Here is an 18,766-nt window from a genome sequence, read left to right as displayed (position 1 = left end):
ACCTCCGCATACCCCTTAGTGGGGCCCCCTCTCTTAATGCTGTTTATACTATTGCAGCCTTTGGCGCTTTTTTCTAACTGCCGCTGCTTACTCGCGTTTCTATAGCTATTTTCGAATCCTAGCCAGAAATGCATGAATTCATGTATTAAACACGAAGAGGAACACCATCTGGAAGCCAGAAGCGGGGAAAAAAGCAAGATGAAGTGGAAAAGAAAAAACAGAACTGCGGTAAGTGATGAAGAATGATGTCTCTGCCATGAATGTGCAGGTACGACAGCACTGATATAATTCACATTCATTCACTAATGTGTTGATTTTATCGAGACTTATTACATGCCTGACAAGCTTCTGTCATCTCATGTTTTTAAAACGGTTTTATTTCTTGGGTGGAGCAGAAAATGTTATCTTTTTAAATTCATGAAAGACTAAAGTCAACTTGTTGAAAATCTACATTTATTTTATCATTTGTTTCATTAGTTTCCCCAGAGGTCCACGCCCCCTGCTGTGATTCAGTTGAAGCTGTGCTGCGATTGGTCGTCACTGCGCGGATGGGCGTGGCTTCTGCGGCTGCTGCTGTTCTTCTGGTCAATGACGTCAGAGCTTCAAGAGGTAAAATGGAGAAAACAGAAGAGATATAAAAATTGTGGCATATATTGGATTTTTAATCGTAAAGATGAAAATATGTCTGGTCTAATTGTTTAGTGATGGCAAACGAAGCTTTGCTTACCTATTCTCTCACTCTGAGGCTAAAACTATGAATGTTATTTAATATTTAATTTTATTTCACAGTAGTACAGGCAAAAAAAAAGACAGGTTAACAACTGCTTGACGTATTTTTTCAATATTTACATAGTATATTATGTAACATAATAGTAGTACATTTACCTCTCTCTCACGTGTCCCACATTGTCCTGCAAAATCTCATCTACATGCAACAGAGTGATAACTGGCTGCTGTTCTTCTGGTCAGTGATGTTCAATAACAGAGCAGATTTACATTGAATTTGTCCAGTTATTGTCAATCTGTTTTATTGTGTCTACTGTAAGTCTATTAGTCTACTATAAGACTATTCTGGAAAGATTTAGAAATCTATATTAATGATATTCATATTCATGATAGAAATGTGTGCATTTGATGTGCGTTATGTATTATTTTTTCTCTCTTTCTGGCAGCCAATGTGAATAGTTATCTTGTGGCATTGAATACAAATAACATTTTAATCTATAATAGTGATTTACATGTATGACTGTACTGAGTTGCTAAATAAAGTCAGGCTCCGAAGACGTTGTGTACGAACCTCTTTTTATGAATAACTTGACACTTTCTGAAAAAGGCAAAAGAACGCATGAACATTTTCTTAATATGATAATTAAAAACCAACAGACTGATGAAAATGCGGGACATTTTCTCAATATGCGACGTGCGGGACAAGGGGTGATGCTGTGCTACGCAAAGCGGGACGGGTCACGGGTGGCCAGGAGTGACTGTCACACAGTTAACATGTGGTTTACAGCTTGTAACGAATGACGTTACAAACATTTTTAAATTAAGAAAATATCCCTCAAAACCACACAATCATTAGACTGTAGAACAATAGCAAGCATTGCAAAGAGCGAGAAAAAAAAAGATATATATATATGATAAAAATAATAAATAATTTTTATAATTAATTTTATAATCCAAGGAAATAAAACACAACATAGACACCCTTAGATCATTCACAGGTAAACAGTGCTTTAACATTAATAGAGTTACATTCCTCAAATTCCAGTTCAAAAACAAAAGATATATTTCATATATTAAATATTATTAAGTAGCCTACTATGTTATAGCCGGACACTGTTGGGATCCTCTCAAATCACACGTTCTGTATTTTTATTCTGTAAGGAGAGAGAGAGACACACAATCAGCACATCTGTCATCTATCAGTGAATTATATTCTGGTAAATGATTTGATTTGCTATTAGGATGAGTATGCCGGTGCAGATGAAATCAAACATAGATCTATAATAGTTCAGTACAGTATCTTACCTCATCTTTTTCCAGTTCTTTGTAAGGTCTTTTGATTTTATCCCTGGCTGCTTTCAAAAAAACAAACTCATACACAAAATCAAACACTCAGTAGGCCTATCTGATAATGAACGCAAGCACACAACAATAATTTTGTGATGAACACAAGCTGCAAAATATAACTTTTCGGGGGAAATTTCGGTGGCGTTATAGCATGTAAGTACTTTAACAGCGTCAATACAATGCGAATGAACTGATTTCAGTTAAAAAATATTTCGGGTTAATTTGTGTTGATTGCAAGTGACACCACTTGCAGAGGAAGCGCTGGTGTCTGAGCGTGCAAGTGCAACTATTGGAGAAATTCAGCCAACGGTCCGCGGGCGAGACGAGACGTCTGAGGCAAACAGAAACAACTCCACACACCTACACACCTACACACCTACACACACACACACACACACACACACACACACACACACACACACACACACACACACACACACACACACAAAGTTGTGTCCCGCTCTCCCCAAGTCACAAAACGTATCCAGTGTTGGGGTAACACATTACACATAACACGAGTTACATAACCAGATTACTTTTTCAAGTAACCAATAAAGTAACAAGTTTTTTTTGTCCCATTTATGTCACAGTGTCTGGTTTGTGTTTCCCCGGGTGTCCACTAGAGGTCTCTTCCCCATACTGTCACCATTACTTCTGGAACTGTATTTCCCATCATCCTGTTCTGTCACTCATTGTTTCATTGCACACAGCTGTCTCCCGTCACCTTGTTAGTGGTCGTGTATATATACCCTGTCTGTTCTAGTACTTGTCATGGAGTCGTTGTTTAATGTCACGTTGCACTTCAAAGTTCTGTTCTTGTTTGTTTCTTGTTTTGGACTGTCTTTGTATGGATTTTGACCCTTTGCCTGGCTGGATTACGATTACGGATTACCCTATTAAAACTGCAATTGGATCTTACCACTTTGTGTGCGTGTCGTGACAATTTATTGACAGACAGCTCTCCTGTCCTCATGTTGAGAGAAATCATGAGTAATGCAGAGGCGTTGTGTGTCCACATGATGTTCTAGTCTAAATGTGAACAGGCTTTTACTCATTACACGTACTCAAAAACAGATTCAGAATATTACGTGAACCTGCAATAATTAAACATGTTAAGTAATACAAATATAATTTGTCTTTAATCTCACTTTATTAACCAATGATCCAATTCAATCATACTAACAGTGACTTTAGATAAACATAAAATATTTTTCATTTTTATTATTAAACTGTCTTCTCCTGCATCCTATTCTTCTGTAATCTAGAATGGCAGCACAGCTGTGATGTTTGTCTGAGCGGCGCCCTCTACTGTACAGGCGTGAATTTGCATTTACATTTACAGCTGAGGGTTATGCATTTAACTTTTGATGTGAAAGGGCCTTAACATTTGCCAAAAATACAACTTTGATTGTTGTTTTTTTAGGTTATTACAAAACAAACCCAGCAAGCCCAGCGCAGGTGAGAAAAAGTAATGCAAACGTAACAGTGCATTACTTTCCATGAAAAATAACTAAATAATTCAATTATTTACTTTTTTTTATGGAGTAACGCAATATTGTAAAAGTACCTTTCCCCAACACTGAATGTATCTAGTATTAAACACATGTCTTAACAACATTTGAAATGCACAACGAGTGTTTTAATACATCACAAACAAAACAAAAATCACAGTTTTCATTCAGTTGTTCACTTTTGAACACCGCTACAAACGCCTTCAAGTGCGCAAAAACACTGTTTGGAATTCGTCCAAAGAGCGTTGCTATTGATGACCTTTGAATGTCGCGACTGACCAATCAGAATCAAGTATTCTAGAGAGCATTGTAATAATTGTGTGTAAAACACATAGGGCCAGATTTACTAACAGCTTGTTGCAGTGCAAACCTTTTTTTGGCGTTTAAAAACTTCTGTCAGGATTTACTAAAGACACGCAGTGAAAAATTAGTTGCAAAGTTATTTTTGCAGCTGATCTTATTGCATATGCATATGTAGGAGTTTCCCTTTCAGACGCAAATTTATGAGAGGAGAGTATTTCAAAGAATCATGCAAGGTGATTTACTACAGTTTACGCTCGTCAATGAACTGGTGTTTGCAGCATTATTTACCACCCAACAAACCAGACTCTAATTTGCGCTGCTCTTGGTGGATTGTGTTGGGCATTATGGAAATGATCCGACTGCGTCTGTGTTCTTTAATTTGCCGTCGTCAGTAGATCACACACAGAACTTTACACTCACATCAATGCGCTGATGTTTTGGAAATGAGCTCTCAAGCTAAGTTGCCCTGTTTAGTAAATGTGGCCCCATAATATTTTCCTCTCACTATAGTATCCGTATAATACTTACCCTTTGAGCTCCTGTGGCGATAGTACATCACACCAGCAAATGCAGACACCAGCAGCAGAACAGCAACACTTATTCCTGCGATAACAGCTGACAAACCTGAATCTGAAGACAAACAGCCATTAGTGCGAGAGAATATGACTGTTTATGCAATATTCTTTGAATATATTCTCTAGGACACTTTTACATGTCCAAATTGGAGATGAGAAATGCTTACTCCTCTATTCCAAAGTGAAATAATCCCATAACAGTTTATGAAATTTGGGTATGTTACTAAATCATTTTTCCACAGGAGAATTAGAGATTAACTTCCCCTGTTTACAACTAAACTATCTGTGCTTCAAATCTATGGAAGAGTAAACCATATGTCGAGAGACGCCTGACATCATGAACTTTACATCTGTTTGTTCAGCCGACATGTTTCTGTTTGCCTTTCCAGTATATGTATCCATCAGCGTTAATTATTTCTGACATTGTTATTATAAGTAGGTTTTTAAGATAAAGTTTGACAAACAATATTTATAGATATTTGAAATGTGTTTAAAAGAACAATGGCAATATCGTTTTAAGTGAACTATAAAGTCAAGCTCCGACAGTGCATAAATAAACTGTACTACATGTTATGCAATAAATTAATAGATAAAAAAAGAAAGGGAGAAAACATACTCAAGTCAATCTCCCGCTTCTCCAAATGGGTTTCTTCATTGGTTTCGTCTTGATCAGACAGAGAAGCTAATCAAAAATAAAAGCAAAAGAACACAAGAATTTATGTTTTTGATGAACTCTTTTGATGAAAGATTACAAAGACATGAATGTAGGATCACAGGATTTCAATAATGTCATACATTTAATTATTCGCAAAATATTTCTCCTGAAAATGATTGAGCATAGTCATAAAAAAATGCAGTTTGTATGTTGATGAACTATTCAATGTACAGCTGTCACAATTCTGTTTAGTCAGTTTCATTTTCATGGACTTTAAGTTTTTTTGTACATGAAACTTTATAATACAAGATTTGAAAAGATGTGTAATATTAAATATTCAGAATATACAAATAACCGTTTCAACATCTCTTATGACAAATACACCACATCAGACATTGTTTTAACAAATAATTAATTGAACACCCCCCTATTTTTTTTATGTGAACACCAACAGAATCAGTTCACCGCCACACCATCAGATGGCGCCGGAGCGCTCTTGTGTAGCACACTATAGAGACTAGCTTTCTCCCAGGTGCGATCTCAGAAGTAAACTGACGCGCCAAGGGAACGACACTCATTTTGTCTGTCTCTTATTATTTCAGTGTTTTCACAGGTACACAGTGCATGTGTGTCCTTTGCTGCCAGCCCAGATATATAGGTCTGAGTTCAGTAACACTTCCTCTGATATATTTCAGAAACATCCTCTATGTGTCACACTATGGCAGGGAGAAGATGAAGAAGGTGAAGAGGTTTCCAAAACAAAGGTTTTTAATCCAAGAATAAACACAGAGCAGTCCAAGCGGAGCGACACACAAACACAAGCTCTTGTACGAACACTAACACATTCAGCAACCGACCACAGAGAATGAATGGAGGAACTTAAATACAAAGAGGAATCAGACTAAATGACAATCAGCTGTAGGAATAGTCTATGAGTGTCGGGTTATAAAGACAAAGAAACATGTTGAAAGTCAAAACTAAACTAAACGTCCATGAAAATGAAACTAACTAAACAGAAATGTGACCGCATGCCAATGACGTTGATTGTGTTTTTTTCTAATATTTCATTCCTTAAAAAAAAAAAAACTTAGGTAAATAACATTGAGTGACTCACCAATGATGATCACACTGAATGTTTTTATGGTGTCATCATGAGAGCTGCTGATCTTTCTGGTGATTTTTGTGCTGTCACACTTGCGGTTTCTGTTTAAACTTTGCCTTTTGCCTGAACTTTCGCTTCTGATGAGCTCTGCTTCATAACGTCCAGCGTGTTCAGATCTGATGTGTGTGATGGTCAGAGATCCGGTCTCATAGTCCACCTCCAGTCTGTCTCTGAATCTCCCGTCTTCACCATCATATAAACAGCTCGTATTCGGATTCCCGTTGATCAGAGCTATGCGAGTGTCTTCAAAATACCACAGCATCTTGTCACGCTGTTGTTTGGTAACACCAGTGTTTAGAGTGACAGAATCTCCCTCCATCACGGACACTGTAATCAGTTCATCACCAAACACACCTGAGGACACAAATAAACAATTAGGCTTCTTGTGTGTGTGTGTGTGTGTGTGTGTGTGTGTGTGTGTGTGTGTGTGTGTGTGTGTGTGTGTGTGTGTGTGTGTGTGTGTGTATTTCTGAAATGTATTTGCTGAATTTCTCCAATAGCGTCTGGCTGCAGACTTGCAAGTTGCACTTGCACTCTCAGACATTTTGCACAAGTGTAAACTGTAAATGTTTTAAATATTTTTTTGTCTCATGCTTGAAACGCAATTTACACCGTTACAAAGCGTGTGCATGCAAATATTGTCTTTATCATCATCAACTACTTTTAAGTCTTTATGTACATATAATATAGGAAAACAGCCAATTTTATATATGTCACATATATTAAAAACCTATATCAAAACCTATATGTTTATATAGGTTCTTTCCAGGTGGGAAGCCATGTAAAGACAGTTTATATACCACAAAATAGTTTCATTTATGTATTTAAGACTGTGAGTGGTTGGCTTGTTAGGAATATTTGTATATCAGAGATTAAAAGTCGTGTAAATTAACGTAAAACGTATTATCATATATTGAAAAAGCATATATATTTATATATAGCCTACTTACAGCAACGATTTTGAATGACATTGGGAGCTGTGCAGTGACACGTGACGTCACGTGCAGAGGAAGCGCTGGTGTCTGAGCGTGCAAGTGAGAGTGCAAGTGTGCAGCCGATGCATTTGGCACACTTTTCTGGAACACTCCGCCTGCAAGTTAACAAATACCGTGACGCCAAAATCCCTCGTGGAAGAAGAAAATACGTTGTCTTTACTACCGTAACAATGAGCGCTTACTAACATTGTTGCAGTAAACTTGCACAACATTCTTGAATGAATGAATCATGCACCACTAAACATGAAGTGGAACAAAACTGTTACATGTCAGTCAAATGTCCTCTTGGGCGTTCCTTGGTCAAGAAAAGCTGCGATAGAGTCCAGACCATATCTATATGACATTCTGCCGTCATGCAGTGCTGGGCAACGCTAAATGGGATATCTCGTTCACTGATCAACTTCCTGCTACCTATCTGCTCTCATGATCTGATATTTAGCGTTGTGGAACTCTAGTAGCCTTCATTATTTTGATCAATTAAATGTCAGTCATTTTCGGTAGGCTATACTGCGTTCGATACGTTTCATTTTACCCAATGATGATTACGAATCAAATTAGAGATTTGATGTAATAAGAACAAAACCATCATACTCGTTTTAACATCACTCGCCAATTCCTAGTCCGGAGCATGAAGCCTCATATATCAAAGAAATAGCCTACTAAATTATTTAAAACACTGAGTATCCTAGGCTATAGGCTACAATATAAGACTTTAGGAGTTGACAATAAAACTGTAATTTCTCATCGATGAAAAGGATTACAAAAAATAGTATAATATCTTACCATCGGCGAGTAAAACGCACAGATTGAGCAAAATCCAGCGTCCCATCATCTGCGGTGTTTCTTCTGTTGCTATGGAGTCTGTATTTTTTCCTGCCCCCCAAAAAACTCGATATATTTGATATTCAATGTAAATATATATGTCGGATAATATATAGGCTACACCTATAGGCACAACATAAAATGGCAATAATCTTTGTTTCTAGGCTAAATCACGTGACAGTAGCCTACTGTACTGGGAGATAGCAACAAAAAGCGAAAGCAAATGCGGGATCGTCAAGCACACACACAGTGTAAAATAGCCTACATAACATTATTTTCGAAAAAAATATGTTGTGTCTTTGAATATAAGCTACATATTATATTTAAACAGACCTAAAAAAAAAAAAAAAAAAAGCCACGTGTTTTTCCTTAGCAGAACGTGATGTGAATCACTGAATGCCTGTGACGCAGTATAGTGAAACTGCTTTAAAGTCTTAGGTAGGGCCTATGACTGAACTAACATGAATACACCAACCTCGCTATTTGGCTCCCTCCACGCAAAGCACCATTTCAATTGAAATAAGATGATTCATCATCATCATCATTGATTTTAGGGAAACATTCAAATAAGTCGAAGGCAGGATTCATGCATTCCCCTATTCATGAAGTTTATGGACGCTTATTTTTAACCATAAAAACTACACAAAGCAATGTATACTTCAAAATACAGGTAAGGCCTTTGAATAATTGGTGTGTTTGTGTGTGTGTGTGTGTGTGTGTGTGTGTGTGTATGTAGGGGAGCGCGGGGCACAACCTAACGCGGGGCTAAATGTAACACGGACCTTTTACGTAGTTACTCAGGGTCACGCGGGTTGTGTTTACGATCTTTTTCTCTCGCTGACAGAAGACGGTCTCTCGTGGATTTGTGAAAATTTTTGGTAATATTTTGTGAAGATACGGGACAAAGAGTGTTTTGACACCATGTTAGTATTTTTTTTCATCATACGTATTTTTCTGTTTCTGAGTTGTGTGTGTACGTCACCAAATCTAACTTTATATTGCCTTAATCACTGTCTTGTTGGCTAAAACATGGCACCATTTTGAAACATGTCAGCAACTCCTAGCAACTGTTAGCTAGGTTTAAAATATTTTTTACACAGCGGGGTTAGTTGTAACACAGTGTTACAACTAAGCCGCCAAGTGTTCACAATATTGTAGGCTATGGGATTTGTTTACTATATTGATCACTTGTTTATTTATTAAAAATATTGCCTGTTTTCATGTAATAAACACTTTAAAATGTGTTAAGCTTGTTTTTTATTATTATTACTGTTACTATTAATAATAATAATAATTTTGCATGCAAAACTGTTCAGCCCTTTCCTATATCTCTATCCATGATATTGATCCATAATAGAAGGATGATTGGATTAGGGATGTATGTATGGTTATCTATCTATACAGATGTACAAACAATATCAAACTATACAGATAAAATAGTACTGAATTATGTGTGTTACACACAAGTGTTACAACTAACCCCTCTGTCTGTTACAACTAACCCCGCATATGGGGTAAGTTGTAACATTTGCACTTCTGTCACTTTCAGTGCAACTGTACGAAAATGGAAGGTCCTAGAAAAAAACTTTAAGTGTTCATTTGTAGCAGAGATGTGTATGTTTCTTGTGTAAAAAAATAAAATAATCTAACCTAATTATTTTTTTAATAATTGAGCCAAAACCAAAATGCGTTAGGTTGTGCCCCGCTCTCCCCTATATATGTATATGTATATTATATGTATATGTCTATGTTGGAGATCATTTTCCACCTGCAAGAACAGTAAGTATTGAAAGCTAGAAGATTTATTGAATATTGTGAAATATGTGGTCTTTCAGTGATGTGTGGTCAGCTTTGGGGGAGGATTTGAGGATACACACACACACACACACACACACACACAGACACACACACACACTAGATTATATCTCACTTCTGCTATGTCGAAGAAGCAGTCTGTTTTCAGACACTTCCAGCGCATTCACATCTTAGGCATATTGTGCTCAAAGAAATGGTTCATGTTGTCGTTCTGTTCTGCTTGTGGATTTACACACTGTCTGGTAAGTAATACATGTGTTTTTTATTTAGTTTTTATACAGAGTAATAACATGGAGATGCATTATTTTCAGATATTTTGAAAATGATCAAGTATTATTTATAAATTCTCCTTTGGATTCAGGACTATCATCAGATTAACTTTAGAGATTTTAGCTTTTAATTTATGTTAATTTAGTTGTTCATTCGTTTGGCTTCTTCTGTTCTTCATTTTACTTTTACATGGTACTGATCCTATGTAAACCAACATAAAGTTATCTGGGACACTTGATCTGTAAAAATCTCTGTTCTCCAGGAGTGTTTGCAGGTACAGATGCAGTGAAGTCAGTGTCAGTGACGGAGGGAGATTCAGTCTCTCTAAACTCTAGTCTCACTGAAATGATGGATGATGATCTGATTCTGTGGAGGTTTGGAGATGAAAACACTTTAATAGCTCAAATCGATGTACTGGCCGACACCATGACTGTTTATGAAGATGGTCCTGATGGGAGATTCAGAGACAGACTGAAGCTGGACGATCAAACTGGATCTCTGACCATCACACACACCACAACTGAACATGCTGGAGATTATCAACTTCAGACCAACAGTGTAAGAAAGAGTTTCAATCTCACTGTCTATGGTAAGTTAAATCATTTTTACACACTTATTTTTTACTTTCCTTTTCAGTCTATTGAATACTTTCGTTTTGAGCAGTGTATTGTGACATCACAAACTTTCTCAACTCATTAAAACACAGTAAAAAAAGCTGCCCTTTTATTTACTGATATGATTTATTCTAATCTTTCTCAGCTCGTCTGCCGGTTCCTGTCATCATCAGTAACTCTTCTAACTGTTCATCTTCATCATCATCATCATCATCATCATCATGTTCACTGGTGTGTTCATCAGTGTTGAATGTGTGTGATGCGACTCTCTCCTGGTACGCAGGAATCAGTGTATTGTCCAGCATCAGTGTGTGTGATCTCAGCATCAGTCTCTCTCTACCTCTGGAGGTGGAATATCAGGATAAAAACACCTACAGCTGTGTGCTGAACAATCCCATCAGCAACCAGACCACACATCTGGACATCCACACACTCTGCCACACATGTGCAGGTACCACAGCACTGATCATATATGTGTGTGTTTACTGACCTGATCTCTGTCTTCTGTTGTAGATCAGATGTGTTCACTTCTTTGTTTATCATTACAGAGCCGGACACACAGTCTCCTTCTCCTCCTCCAGTGTCTCTGATAGTGTTGATCTCTGCTGGATCTCTGATGATTGTTGCTGCAGTCGGGATATTTTGTCTTTGCAGGAAATGTAGAAAAACTGATCAAGAAGGTAAGTGTTTGGCATTTATTTATTAAAGGAACACTCCACCGTTTTTTCATATTAAACTATGTTATTCCCTTAACTAAGACGAGTTGATGCATACCTCTCTCGTCTCAGTGCGTGCACTCAATCGCTCTGGTACGCGCGGCGAAACTTTGATAGCACTTAGCTTAGCCCAGTTCATTCATTAGGATCCAAACAGAGATGAAGTTAGAAGCTACCAAACACCTCCACGTTTCCCTTATTTAAATACAGTTACACGAGTTACACAACCAAGTATGGTTACACAAAATAAAACGTGGCGCTTTTCTAAGCGGGTAAAATGGATAACTATAATGTATGGCGGAATAGCACGTGCAGCACTTCGACTCGGCGCAGTAATATCATCAGGAGAGAGGTATGTATCAACTCGTCTTAGTTAAGGGAATAACATAGTTTAATATGAAAAAAAACGGTGGAGTGTTCCTTTAAATTATTTAATATAAAATTTCTCAAAATGCATTAAAACACAGGGTACGTACAAAGACTCGAATTTTACTTGCCATGGTACATGTTAGTGATGTGACAATAAAAGTGATTTGATTTGATTTGAAGACAAGACAGAAATGCAAATCTGCGTATGATACGTGTGCAAAATATGCAGAACTCAGCTGGTGTTTACATTAATTTCTAGAATAGCAGTGACTACATAGATCTATATGAGGTACTATTGAATTAATACCTTTTCTTTGCATGACACATTGACAGTGCAGTACAGAACAGCTCTTTCAGCATTATCCTGAACATTGTATTCATTTTATGTCTCATTGAACGGAAAAGGCTCTCGGGAGTGCATGTAACCATCACATCCTTTTCATTTTTCCCGCCAAAAACGTCCAGAGTTCTTCACATAGAAATCAGTCTACAGGCTTTTGTAGACAAACAGGAAGTCAGAGAAAGTCTTGTTTTTTAAGTTTCACACATTGCCAATAAATATGTGATTAATAGGCCTACATGAAAATCCATACATACTGTACACCCCCTTTAATGCTTTGACAGCCCTAATAATAACACATACAGTATGTTGTGAAAAGTCAGATCTACTGTAGTTAAGAATAAATTGTTGTTGTTGTTTAATGTATCTTTTATTTTTGTTTAAACAGATCAGACTCTTGAAAAAGAGATGAGCCAACGTTCATCAAAAGAAATGCACATAAAACGGTAAGATGAGTTATAAAAATTATAAAAAAATAAAAACATATATGTGTGCGTGTGTGTGTGTTTTATTATTATTGTATTATTTACAGAATTTTAAAGAGGACCTCACTTTTTAATGCTCCTCATTTTAGATGACCAACAATCACATACATATTTAAGAACTGGGATGTGCTGTGTGGAGGGCCTGAAGAAGCTCTGCACTGCTGTCCTCTACCTCTTTTTAATGCATCTCATCATACATTTAATCACACAATCAATAGGGAAAAGGGTGGTGCTTGGGATGGATCTGAATAAGTTCTACCCCCTGCGCTGCACCTCTTTTAATGCACTTAGACCTCATTTAGACTTAGAAGGCACATATTACAGGGACAGTGGGGTGTGTAAATGAGCTGGCCCGTCAGTAGGACAACAACTGATGTTGGGAGCAGGGGAGGGCAGAGGTGGGGAGGATTTCTGGGTTTCCCCCATCCCCACGAAGCCCCACTCCACCCCTGGGTTTACTGTGTTCCTCGGCCCCGGTGAGGGCTGGAGCAGTCTGAGGAAAGATCCGTTGAGCCTGACCCAACCCAACCCAACTCATCCCCTCCTATAACTATGGGACAGTACTTTAACTTTAATTATAACAACCAATACTACACCAGTCCTGCTGATCTCAACATTCAAACACAGAACACTTAATCATACACAAACATACACGCACGGTCATGTTTATTCCTACGCACTCACACACACACACACACACACAGGTTTATTCATACGCGCACACACACACACACACACACACACAGGCACTCGCACGCACATACACGCCCTCCTTTTCCACCCTTATGGTAACCAACCCCTTTTTTTTTTTTTTTTTTCCTCTTTTCTTATGTTGAATGTGTGAAACATGCTCTCTCCATATTTTTCCATATAATATCAAACAATCATTGTATGTTGTATGTTTTATGTCTTTTACACTTTGTTTGGGTTTTGTACGTGTGAAGTTTTGCCAAAGAGGAAGATCAAGTAGAGTATGCACCCCTTGCCACGAGAAGAATTTACCAAAATGGACCCAGAACGTCCTGCGACAAGCTTTCCAACTCCTGCTGACAAGTTCTTTAAAACTAGACGAGTTTTGGGGTTGTTAACTATCACTACATGCAACACCTAAAGAGGACACTGGACTAAGATGAAACTTTCTAGAGTGTATGTGTCGACTTGCGCATGCTATCAAATGGAGTATAGTTTGAAAGGCTACGCATTTGACTGTACCACAAACGCTAGTGTACAGGAAAAAAATATGAAGTATACATTAAGCTTAAGCCCTTGCTGTCTTACTCCAAGTCCATACTTTAGATACGTAACGCCGCTTTGACTGTCGGGAAGAAGTCTGCTGTGCAGTGCGGCTCGGCAAAAGTGTGCATTGTGGGCGCATATCGGACACTAAGGGCTCACAAGCACCCTTCTGAAACCTAAAATGACAAATGGGACACACTATGGTCACACATGAAGTGTGCCATTTGGGACAGGGCCACAGCTTTTTCACGATTGGCCGATTCACCGAAGACAATGAGACAATCCGGGTACTTTTTGACTTTTATTCAGTACTGTGAATTCAGACATAGCCTACTTATACTGTTTTTTGTTGTTGTTTTTTTACTGTCTATAGTAGGCAAGTATGCCATTTCAGATGCAGCCAATTTTCTATAACAGTAAAAAGTAATATCATATAGCATAATCTTAATGTAATATTGTGTCCTGTTTAGCAAAATAAAACTGACAAAAGATATAGACAGACTTTATTGGTATTCAAATAGTATATTCTTATGTTGAACTTAATTCTTGCACATACACCACTGCATTAACCAATACACTGTCATGAAAAACGTCTGAGATGTCTGTGTATTTGCATCTAATCCACTCCATCTGTGATAAAGTTGCCTACGCACGTCTCTACAGGAAGCAGAAGGTGTTTGACTTCAAGTCTCTGTTTTCAATTCCTCCCCGACTGAAAGCAGCAGATCTCACCGGTTCAATCCAGCTGAAGTCAGAAACATCTAATGTTGATTTGGCTTAAACAATGAGGAAACTCATGATTTAGTAGCGGTCAGATGACACCTGGAGTTGACCTTTTTTTGGAAACCCCAGTGAGTTTGAGCTTCTGGCCCACTAACAGTTTGAGTCACATTGAAACCTGAGGTGGATTTATTTACTGCTGAGCTGCAATTGTGGTTTGACTTGTTAGGTGGATAAACAGCGTGTTTATGAGACTGTGTCTACTGATGTGTGTGTGTGTGTGTGTGTGTGTGTGTGTGTGTGTGTGTGTGTGTGTGTGTGTGTGTGTGTGTGTGTGTGTGTGTGTGTGTGTGTGTGTGTCAGAGGTGTGAACAGCGTTGAAGAGCTTTTTCCATTCCGGCTCATATGAAGGTCACAGTCGACATAAAACAGCTTCACTACAAAATGCTGAACCTATCAATACAGTCTGACTGATAAAATATTATCTTAGAGTTAGACAGTGATATGTTACTGTGTGAATGTGAACATGTGACAATATCATGCGTAATCGATACTTATTACTTATCAATACTAATGCATACGCTTCTCTCCATGACCTCACATATGGAGGTTAAGCAGTGCTAGTTTCAGTGGTTATTTCTAACTCCAGTATACGAGAAGCTATTTCTACGCAGATCTATTCTTTATATCACACCTTTTTTTATAAAGTTCATATCCTGTTTTTTTCCTGTCAATGTCATGGGGACATTTTTAAGAATAAACGGAATTTACTGTTAATTTACTGTTGCAAAGTTTATATTATAATTCTGATGTCAGAGTATTAAATAATTTCTTTAATTTTCATCAGTCTCAGGAGTAACTTGTAGCAAAAAAAATTTCAGTGCTGCTTTCCAAAGGCAAAAAGCAGTAACTCCACATTTAGTTAAAGGGGTCATGACATGAGAAACCAAATTTGCCTTGATCTTTTGGTATATAAGAGGTCTTTGTACCATTAAAACGTCCTGCAAGTTTCATAGCTTAAGACGTCCTCCCCATTATAAACGAATCATTTATTTAATCAAGCTCTAAATACAGCTCGTTCTGGATCCATGGTAAGAAGTGACGTCACGGTACGAAGTGACGTACCAGCGTTTGCATACGACCGCCTCCAGCACAAGACAACTACGCTCATTTCGTATCATTGTCGCGCCCGCACGCTGCGCGCCTCACAAGTGTTCAGTCGACGGGCAGCGAGTGGGTCTGTGTGTGTACAGGGAAATTACGATGCCGCAGATGTGCTGTTCCTGGCTGTGGACAAACAACATCTTTGAATACGCTGCGAAAGATCCAGTCATCAGGGAAAAATGGATGCACTTTATTTTTTGCGGACGTCCCAGTCACGGCAGTGTTAGTTTAAGCGTTTGTTCTATACATTTGAAGGATGACTGTTTTGAGAACAAATCCCAAAATGATGCTGGCTTTGCTGGCAATGGGCTATTTGACTATTCTGGGCTCAACAACGACGACGCAAACTGTAAGTAATGTATTTAAAACTTTAAACTACTTTTTAAATACGCTGAATCCGCAAACGTTCTGGCTGGGGGCGTTAATAATTGATGCATAGGCACTGACGTTAGCCAATCATAACAGTGGGCGTTAACACTGAACTCTTAAAGGGGAAACACCCTCAAAACAGACTGTTTGAATCAGAGGATGAGAAACAGGGTGGGAAAAGGTCATAAATCACTACATTTAAAAAAAACAAACAAAAAAAAAACTATAGTAATACTATAATTGCACCTAAGGGAACATAATAATAAAATAAAAAAAAAACATGTCATGACCCCTTTAAGTTTTGTCTCGGTGGGCGTGATATTGAGTCAGTCATAATGACTCTATTAAAACCTTTACAGGGAAAAAAAGAGTCTATTTTAAGAGTCTATGGGGAAAAAATCTGTCAACATCTTCTAAATGAATGGCTGTCCATGTGAAGATATGATTCTGCCCACGTATTGGTGTAAAATGTTAACAAAAGCGTTAATTCACCTTTGACTAAGCCCCGCCCCCCTTAGTTACTGTTGCTACGTCCGTCAACTTCATCTGGGTTCTGGTTTGGTATCAACATGGCTTATGCTGTGACGGCTCTTCCTGCTGAAATTTTATCAAACTTTTATAAAGCAGCAAATAAAGTGTCCGATAGAAGTAGGCAAAAGGGGCTCAGTGTGCGTTCGAAGGCTATATTCAAGACATACCGGAGAAACGCAAGCAACAACAAGGCATCCAAATAGAGGCAAAAGCATAACGGTCACAGTCAAAAAATGAACCACCGCATATCCTAATGGAGACGGAGGCTGGGACTCACAATATCAGGAGAAACACTGTTCAAAGCTGGGTCTCTATTCACTTCTATAATCGTTATTACAAAGCAAAAGGACTACGCGAGTATAAAGTTGTATTTATTAGCAGCGTGTGCTAGCGTATCAACAATTAGGGTAGAGAACCGAAATCATAATCTAAACCAGCATAAAACTGTCTAACTAGTATAACTTCACAGTAAGGTTAAAAGCTAAATTTATCTTAGAGCAAAAGTGTGCTTGTTGATCCTTGAGGGGTTTCGCTGACTGTGAGGACGTCCACACAGTTTAATCCAAAAACGACACTTGTCAGGATTTGACTTCGGTTTTGGGAAGGGAAAAAGACGGACACCCCCCTCCAACCTCTCTGGGAAACACGTATCTGTGTTACAAATGCCCCAGGCACAACGTTTAACCATATTTTTGATAAAACTACGATGGTAGTAGCCTGCCGAGACCAAAAATATGAGACGCCTGTGTTAAAGTCAATGGAGCGCTGTGAAAAAGTGTGGGAGCTCGTTCTTGGCTGCGCTGTGATTGGTCAATCTACATTCTAGGGCGTGGCTTAGCCAAAGGCGAATTGACCATTTTAACCAGACAAACCTTGACACTTTTTTGTGTTTTTTTTATTCATTAGAAAGACTTTCACTGTTAATTAGAGCACCATCTAAAGTCCAAAATTAGACTACACATCTGGTACAATAACACCTCAGAATTTGACAGATAAGGTGAGCTATGAATACATCTCACATCAGAGAAGCATAATAAACATGAAAGCGTTGTTGTTTTTCATATTCTTTATGACTGTAATTTCCAAACACTGGAGTCCACTTTAGGAACACTGACAGGACCTCTTTCGTGAAACAGGAGCTAAACAGATTTCTTAATTATCCAAATCATTCAATAATGTTCTCAAAGGGTTCACACAAAAACTTTATTTATACATTGTTTGTAGGAGTTTTTTTAAAATGTCTTCATAATGCATTTTCATAATGCATAACAGCATTTTCGAACATCCTTTAAACGTTAGAATGACACCTAACTTTAAATGAATAATGTTATGTGGCCGTTTCAAAAGAACGTCCTTGGAAAGTGGGAAAGTTTTGTGCCATGTACCATTCCTAACTTTTCTCTGAAATATATGTAAAGGTTAGGCAAGTGTTAGAATTCAACGCTTTCAAAACAATGTTTATGAAATCACTTCATATTGTCAGTAGTAATTGATGAACATTCTCATTATGTTGGCAAGATTGAACAAGATTCTTTGAATGTCCTTTAAATATTAAAAATCACTTACTTTCTGGCTTAAAGTTAGTTCTTTCATGACAAGTTGTATGCTATGTCAAAATTTGATGATCTATACAGGTGGAGCTGGGGAAGGTGGAGGGTTTCTGAAGCGCGCTGCACTGCTAAGGCAAATGCTTCCCAAGTATTTGAAGGTGAGCAGTGAGCTCATTGGCTTATTGGGAAGTGACGTTATCAGTTATTTTGTTTCCATACAATGAAAGTTCATGGTGATTTATTATAAAGCTCCCAAATAAGGCGCTCATAATTTTCTGTTTCAAAAAATTGGTATCATCCCAAACAGCAAAAAAGTGTCGGCCCAGATCCAGCCCATAAATGTAAGTGTGGAATCCAGTTGCTGTTTGAGATTTTTCTGACTTTGAAACTACCTGTATTTTTTTAAAATTTTGAGTTCCTGGCAGTGACTAAAGTCAGCTTGTTGAAAATCACCATTTTGTCATTACTCATTTGTAATTTCAGAAGTCCAG

The 18,766-nt window shown here is 37.9% G+C and overlaps 4 protein-coding genes across 10 annotated transcripts in view; 2 read left to right on the top strand and 2 right to left on the bottom strand.

Annotated features, from left to right (window-relative positions):
• Positions 1-18,766, top strand: part of LOC306987907 (SLAM family member 9-like) — a 436,375-nt gene that overhangs the window by 304,250 nt on the left and 113,359 nt on the right. The window lies entirely within an intron of this gene.
• LOC306987859 (uncharacterized protein) overlaps positions 1-18,766 on the bottom strand; it is a 166,239-nt gene that overhangs the window by 103,576 nt on the left and 43,897 nt on the right. The gene's annotated exons all lie outside the window — the stretch shown is intronic.
• Positions 435-9,321, bottom strand: LOC306987934 (uncharacterized protein). Of its 7 annotated transcripts, XM_079592585.1 has the most exons (8): positions 8,572-8,838; positions 8,058-8,147; positions 6,232-6,633; positions 5,079-5,144; positions 4,416-4,517; positions 2,032-2,078; positions 1,823-1,880; positions 435-600 (listed from the first exon to the last, which is right to left on the bottom strand). In XM_079592585.1, the coding sequence occupies exons 2-7, from the start codon at positions 8,104-8,106 to the stop codon at positions 1,854-1,856; spliced, it is 693 nt and encodes a 230-aa protein (XP_079448711.1). In that variant the 5' UTR covers positions 8,107-8,147; positions 8,572-8,838; the 3' UTR covers positions 435-600; positions 1,823-1,853. The 7 variants fall into 7 exon arrangements, with proteins under 7 accessions (XP_079448711.1, XP_079448710.1, XP_079448709.1 ...); XM_079592584.1 differs by lacking the exon at positions 8,572-8,838 and having other exon boundaries at positions 447-600; positions 8,058-8,394; XM_079592583.1 differs by lacking the exon at positions 8,572-8,838 and having other exon boundaries at positions 447-1,880; positions 8,058-8,394.
• Positions 10,053-15,431, top strand: LOC306987893 (uncharacterized protein). Its single transcript, XM_079592521.1, has 7 exons — positions 10,053-10,153; positions 10,444-10,770; positions 10,941-11,246; positions 11,344-11,475; positions 12,609-12,666; positions 13,650-14,939; positions 15,025-15,431. Exons 1-6 carry the CDS (start codon positions 10,105-10,107, stop codon positions 13,753-13,755), a joined length of 978 nt encoding a protein of 325 aa, XP_079448647.1. The 5' UTR covers positions 10,053-10,104; the 3' UTR covers positions 13,756-14,939; positions 15,025-15,431.

The sequence above is a fragment of the Phoxinus phoxinus genome, assembly GCF_949152265.1.
Source record: "Phoxinus phoxinus genome assembly, chromosome: 20".
Lineage (NCBI taxonomy): Eukaryota > Metazoa > Chordata > Actinopteri > Cypriniformes > Leuciscidae > Phoxinus > Phoxinus phoxinus.
The sequence above is the reverse complement of the archived record's forward strand: the minus strand, read 5'-3'. Positions and strand labels throughout refer to the sequence as shown.

Excerpts from the sequence above, each read along its gene's own strand:
- LOC306987893 (XM_079592521.1), top strand. The coding sequence starts at position 10,105 with ATGGTTCATGTTGTCGTTCTGTTCTGCTTGTGGATTTACACACTGTCT. Across the intron at positions 11,476-12,608 it reads TAGAAAAACTGATCAAGAAG|ATCAGACTCTTGAAAAAGAG; the intron begins GTAAGTGTTTGG and ends TTGTTTAAACAG. Across the intron at positions 12,667-13,649 it reads AAAGAAATGCACATAAAACG|TTTTGCCAAAGAGGAAGATC; the intron begins GTAAGATGAGTT and ends GTACGTGTGAAG.
- LOC306987934 (XM_079592582.1), bottom strand. The coding sequence starts at position 8,106 with ATGATGGGACGCTGGATTTTGCTCAATCTGTGCGTTTTACTCGCCGAT. Across the intron at positions 5,145-6,231 it reads ATTCAGTGTGATCATCATTG|CTTCTCTGTCTGATCAAGAC; the intron begins GTGAGTCACTCA and ends ATTTTTGATTAG. Across the intron at positions 4,518-5,078 it reads GAAGCGGGAGATTGACTTGA|ATTCAGGTTTGTCAGCTGTT; the intron begins GTATGTTTTCTC and ends GTTTGTCTTCAG.